The following is a 6,740-nucleotide window of genomic DNA, read 5'->3' on the forward strand; positions in this document are numbered from 1 at the left end:
CCCTTTCTCCTTTCCCCTAAAGCCCACTAAGGCCCATATGACTCCCGGGGGGTTCCGGTAACCTCCCGGTACTCCGGTAAAATCCCGATTTCACCCGGAACACTTCCGATGTCCAAACATAGGCTTCCAATATATCGATCTTTACGTCTCGACCATTTCGAGACTCCTCGTCATGTCCCCGATCTCATCCGGGACTCCAAACTCCTTCGGTACATCAAAACTCATAAACTCATAATATAACTGTCATCAAAACCTTAAGCGTGCCGACCCTACGGTTCGAGAACAATGTAGACATGACCGAGACACGTCTCCGGTAAATAACCAATAGCGGGACCTGGATGCCCATATTGGCTCCTATATATTCTACGAAGATCTTTATCGGTCAGACCGCATAACAACATACGTTGTTCCCTTTGTAATTGGTATGTTACTTGCCTGAGATTCGATCGTCGGTATCCAATACCTAGTTCAATTTCGTTACCGGCAAGTCTCTTTACTCGTTCCGTAATACATCATCCCGCAACTAACTCATTAGTTGCAATGCTTGCAAGGCTTAAGTGATGTACATTACCGAGAGGGCCCAGAGATACCTCTCCGACAATCGGAGTGACAAATCCTAATCTCGAAATACGCCAACCCAACATGTACTTTTGGAGACACCTGTAGAGCTCCTTTATAATCACCCAGTTACGTTGTGACGTTTGGTAGCACACAAAGTGTTCCTCCGGCAAACGGGGGTTGCATAACCTCATAGTCATAGGAACATGTATAAGTCATGAAGAAAGCAATAGCAACATACTAAACGATCGGGTGCTAAGCTAATGGAATGGGTCATGTCAATCAGATCATTCAACTAATGATGTGATCCCGTTAATCAAATAACAACTCTTTGTCCATGGTTAGGAAACATAACCATCTTTGATTAACGAGCTAGTCAAGTAGAGGCATACTAGTGACACTCTGTTTGTCTATGTATTCACACATGTATTATGTTTCCGGTTAATACAATTCTAGCATGAATAATAAACATTTATCATGATATAAGGAAATAAATAATAACTTTATTATTGCCTCTAGGGCATATTTCCTTCAATGGGCACCTGAGAGGTCGGGGATTTACACTGTAAATTCAGCTTATCGCTCTCTTATGATTCAGAACGAGCAAAAAGCTCTAGAAGAAGGGACGATGACAGATACTTCAGAGATGGATAAACAGTTGTGGTCTCGGCTATGGAAACTCAAGGTTTTGCTCAAAGTGCGCCTCTTCTGGTGGCGCATTTTACGCGGGATTTTGCCCGTAGAAAGCACTTTGAAATATCGACATATATCCACCGAGAGTAAGTGCAAAATCTGTTTGCACTCGGACGAGGATATGATGCATGCTTTATTGAATTGTTCCCATGCGAGAAGGTTCTGGAATGAAGCAACTGAATGGCTTGATATAAAGCGACCAGACTTGCATCCTCTCACCTGGGCAAAGGACATTCTTTGTGTCTCCTTATTTTCAGAGTCGGATAGAGCTAAGATGATCTCTGTCATGTGGTCTATCTGGACTTCACGCAACAATATCACACATGACAAAGATGGTTTTGATCCCGCTCAGGCTATGAAGCGAATACGGGAAGCTCTTGCTGTGCTGGATTTACCTCAAGCGCATGGACGTATCTTGCTCGGTCATGGGTGGAGGCCGCCTGATGAAGGATGGATAAAAATCAATACTAATGGTAGTATTGCTATGGAGTCGTGTCGAGGGGGAGTTGGAGGGGTGGCACGATCCTCGTCTGAGATTAAGGCTGCATGGTGTAAGCCCTACACGGGGATCACGGACCCCCTCCTAGCTGAAGCGTTGGCTCTTCGAGATGGAGCAGTTTTTGCAAGGCTTCGAGGATATGATCAAGTCATCTTGGAGACCGACAGTCTAGAGATGGTGAATCTCTGGCACTCACGCCATGATCGTTCGGTGGTGGCGCCTATTCTTACTGAGATTGAGGAGCTTGCCTCTTTTTTAAGTCTTTTGTTATTCAACATGTTTCGAGATCAGCTAACTTTCCTGCTCACCTTTGTGCGAAGCAAGCTAGCACTTTGGATGTAACAGATTGTTGATTAGACTCCACTCCTAGTTTTCTTGTAACTAGCCCCCTGGCTGATTCGGTCGGGGTGGTTTCTGTTGAATAAAGCTCCCAATTTCCCCGCAAAAAAAGAGCCGGCCACTACGTCGTCTCACCAGTGACGCCTGTTAAGTAAATAGACAATTTTTCGACTAATTTAATCCATAAATGAATCACTAGAATGGCACTGGCAGAATTAACAATGCTGAGAGCATCTCCAACGGCGCGCTGAAAAATCGTTTACAGCGCCGGAATCGCAAGTTTTTACGCGCGGTGGAGCGCTGGCTCCAGCAGCCGCTGCAAAACATAGCGCGCGCGAGCCGCTTCAGCAGACGCGCTAAACTGCAGCGCGTGCGAGCAGCCGGCGCTTGCCATATGTTCATTTTGGAGACAATATTGTGATATTTCAACCTGAAATCTTAAAAGTGTGTGCGCGCTCGGTTGGAGAGAACGAGCAGCCGCTCTGTGACATGCATGTGTACCTTTTTCTTGTTTGCTAGTACTCCAAAGTTAAACCGCCTGAAGAACCTCCTCTATGAGTATGCGGCGAAAGTGTGTTGCATTGTCATATAGAACACAATAGGAATAAGCTGTATGTTTTTGTTTTTGAGAAATAGGAATAAGCTGTATTTGGGGGGCAGCAAAAAAAGAAGAAGAAGAATGAGCTGTATAGCTGGAGGGTCGTTCTCAAGTGAACTGGGTTGGGCTGGGCCGTTGAGCCTCCCCCTCACATGCCTGCCTTTCCTCAACTCTCCATTCTCCGGCCCTATAACAAACTCCGTAAAACCCTAGTCTTCGCAGCGACAAGCCGTCGTCGAATCCAGAAAACACTCCCCCAACAAAAAAAAAAAGCGTCGCCACTATGTCGTCGGCGTCCCTCGCCGCCGGGCTCCTCCGCCGCGCCGCCTGTTCGTCGGAGGTCTACGCCCTGTCCCAGCGCTGCGCACCCGTTTCGCTGGCACGTTTCCGCGCCTCCGCCGCCGCCGCTTCCCCTCCTTCACGGACCACCAGCCGCCGCTTCTTGGCGTCACAGTCCCCGGTGGCCCCCTCCGAGATCTGCCCGGACGAGAACCTGAAGCGGCTCATCGGCAACGAGATCGACCGCGTCTTCCTGCCGGCGGAGGCCTCCGCGAAGGTTCTTGACTTCCCTAACACCGCCCCCTGCATTTTCTTTTCGTTGCGACTCCATTTATCGGCTACTGAGCTTTGTTCTTGCTTGTGTGAGTACTGGGACAAATGCCTTGATCCCGCATATTTGAAAAATATGAGGAACATAACGAAAATTAAGGTGATTATTTTGCTGGTTACAGCTCACTGTTGGAAGCCAATGTTAGTAGGTTGCTAATCTTGTATGTAGGTGAGTATCGGCTTAAGGCAGCCTATTATGTGGTACTACAAACTAGTGCTTGCAATGTCTGTGCTTGTTCCTCCTGCAGTTGGCTATACAACATTAAAGAACTCATTAAACACTAAAGTATTAAGGTGGTAGCGGCGCCGATGGTAAAAATAAAACTTGTCAGTACATTGCTAACAGGTTCGCAAACTTGACTTTGGTAGCTTCGTTTTTTAGATCTTCAAGTTATTAAAGAGTCAATTGGACATTAGTAGATAAAGTTTGTGAACATTTGAAATGTACATGATCCTTGCAACAGGTTGATTATTATGTAGTATTAACTGTCGTTTGAGATCCATAAACTCTAGTCATAAGCTATATGTCAGTGTGAGAAAATCTTATCACTGCGATCATGTAAAGATGGGTACAAGGCTATGACGTCCTATACTATACCTTGTTATTCTTATGCAAGAACGAGATTGTTTTGTCTTGTTACTTGGCAGAAACGCTTTAGTTTTGCTTCAAAAGAATCTTTTTCTGTAAACATTACTCTGATATTTTAAAAAAATGACGTGACTGTAATACTTGTTTTGAATTGTGTTTTTAACAGCTCATTGAACTACCAGAAGACTTCCCCTTTGAGATAATTGATAACCCTGGTGATCAAGCCATAGTTCTCAAAAGAGAGCTTGCAGGAGAGAGAGTCAAAGCAATTATCTACACAAATTTTGATACTGACGAAGATGTGAACAATGATGACTCTCATGCTGAGAATCATATTGACTCATTTAAGCCTGTGATTCAGATGGTTGTCACTTTTGAAAGACCAGAAGGTCTAGTCCTGGAATTTGTGTGCAACTTTAAAGATAAGGAACTGGCAATTGAAAATATGAGGATGCTGAATCGCAGCAGCGTGGATGCTAAGTATGCGTACGAGGGGCCACAGTTCTCGTAAGTTCAAATTTTCTCATCTAGGTTGTATTGTTCCTCCAATTTCAATCATCATAATAAGCTCCAACCAAGGCTGCTGAATAATAATCAAATAAAATAGTAATACTTTGAATGATACTTCCATGGATCCTTGGTACAAGGTTAATATTTCTTTCTAGTATGTGTTTCTCCCCTTGCTGATTATTCACCCGTGTCTTCTGTTTACTGAAGTACATAGATTACTGCTGAAGCACATTGCATCTTACGGTTTTGTTCTGATGTTTAGTTGCTCACTGTTTCTACAGTGTTCTGAAGGAGAGCATCCGGAAGTCCCTGCATGGGTATCTTGAGGTGAGGGGGATCAAGGACTCACTGCATGACTGGCTGCACGAGTACATGATGTGCAAGGATGAGAGGGAGTACGTGGTTTGGTTGAAGAAGATGAGAGACTTCCTCCAGAAATGATTGCCGCAGCTATTCTGTTTCAATACAAAGAACATGTCTGGTGGTCTTGGTGAACGCCAAGCTGGATTTATATTTTGCTGGACCTGTTAGGTGTAGAAAAGTTTCGGCATTTTAGCTAGCTATCTAACCTGTGACCCATTGAGGTATGATGAATTAACGTGCTTTCAGCAATGAGTATAGTGCTATGGTCTAGAAGTACTAGTAAGTAAAATGTACGAGGCCAGTGTCGTGCTAGCTGGGAGGAAGATGCTGCCTGATTTGCGTCGCCATGTTCTGTCGTATTTTGCGATGTTTTCTTGTCTTCATTCGAGTGTGAAATGCATCAGATCTCCACTGTCAAATGTTTTATATCCAAATTTTTGCTGATCTGCTCAGTCATACTGTTCTTGTAATTGTCCCATGTCCTTGAGATCATGATGGGTACATGCTGGGTGCCATTCATTGAAGCCAGGAAAACTTTCATCAACCAATAAGAAGCTTCAGGCTAGACTGACCAGTTACGAAAATACTAAACGTATCGCCAATAGATGCACATTGTTAGGTGCTTTAACAGGGAAGTTGATTTCACTCTGTTCCCTCAGTTCCACAAGAGTTTGGGTTACAGGATTCAGGGTAACAAGCACAATTGTGCTAGAGAGGAGACAGCAAGAAGAGAGAGCCCTGGTCGACTTGTATGTTGTTATATTCACAGGGATCGCTGCCTCTTATACTCTTTATCTTCTGTTTACCCGGATTGGATGATAAGATGGTTATAAAAACACAGCGCTTGCCTGAAGACCCCTGGTCGATTCTATGGCAGAAAGTGGATAATCGGTGATCATTCTTCCAGAGACAACTATCTGCTGGCTCACCTCCTTGATGGCAGAATACAAACGACTGTTTTGTCACTGGGTTGTTGTGAAAGAAGATCATAAACATTACTCCCTCCGTTTTTATTTAGTCTGCATATTAGGTTTGACTGAAGTCAAACCTCGTAAAGGTTGACCAAGTTTGTAGAAAAAAATATAAACATTTACCATAACAAATCTATATGATATAAAAGTATACTCAATAATGAATCTAATGGTATTGATTTGTTATTGTATATGTTAATATTTTTGTTTATAAATTTGGTCAAAATTTACAAAGCTTGATTTTGACCAAAACTAATACGCGGATTAAATAAAAACGGAGGGAGTACTACATTTCCAATGAGGTTAAAGAGCCGACTCACCAAGACAGGCGCCATCCAGGCGCGTTGTTTACCTGACTATCGCACATTGGCGTTTTTCGCAAGGGAAACATTTAACGCCTACACGCCGGCCGACAAATCCTACGGCGCCGGTCCTTCCCCTTTCTTCCTGAATCCTCCATCGTCCTTTCGTCTCGCTCACATCTCTTTTCTTCTCCTCTTGCTCTCTGACTCCACACAAACCGCGAGCGAACCCACTCCATGAACGGCACACAGCAGCCTGGTGAATGCTGCAGCCAGCCACCGCGGTGCTAGGACGGCAGGCATGGCCATGCTTTACGGTGATGCGGCGAGCGGGGGCAGTCGGCTAGCTGAATGAGGCACGGCGGCTGAAGGAATGTTACAACCGGCGCAGCGTTTTTGCTGGAATCGGCTTGTCCGGGAGCTACAACGAGTCTGTCCGGGATTGCCGTGGTATTGCTGGAACCGGCGTCGAGATTTGCTGGAATCGTTGTCACAAGCGTGGCGTTTTGCTGCAACTAGCCACGTCGTTTGCTTGAACCGCCGTCAGAATTGCTGGAACGGGCTTTTGGTTGTTAGCTCGACGGTAGCCATGGCACCACCGGGGTCACTATGTTTATTTGCTGCAACCACATAGCACAAAGCTGCAACTGATATTGGTTTTCACTACGACCAACCAGTGGCGGAGCTTAGTGGAGATCAACCTGGGCCA

General features: G+C 45.0%; 1 protein-coding gene and 1 pseudogene across 1 annotated transcript; both read left to right on the forward strand.

The window, feature by feature from the left end:
• The window catches only part of LOC119356974, a 15,724-nt pseudogene extending 13,549 nt beyond the window's left edge, over window positions 1-2,175 (forward strand).
• A 729-nt stretch (window positions 2,176-2,904) lies between these two features.
• LOC119349184 (uncharacterized protein At2g39795, mitochondrial-like) lies at window positions 2,905-5,186 on the forward strand. Its single transcript, XM_037617215.1, has 3 exons — window positions 2,905-3,243; window positions 4,052-4,392; window positions 4,677-5,186. The coding sequence occupies exons 1-3, from the start codon at window positions 2,971-2,973 to the stop codon at window positions 4,834-4,836; spliced, it is 774 nt and encodes a 257-aa protein (XP_037473112.1). The 5' UTR covers window positions 2,905-2,970; the 3' UTR covers window positions 4,837-5,186.
• The last annotated feature ends 1,554 nt before the right edge of the window (window positions 5,187-6,740 follow it).

This window comes from Triticum dicoccoides, chromosome 1A (genome assembly GCF_002162155.2).
Source record: "Triticum dicoccoides isolate Atlit2015 ecotype Zavitan chromosome 1A, WEW_v2.0, whole genome shotgun sequence".
In the NCBI taxonomy this organism is placed as follows: Eukaryota; Viridiplantae; Streptophyta; class Magnoliopsida; order Poales; family Poaceae; genus Triticum; species Triticum dicoccoides.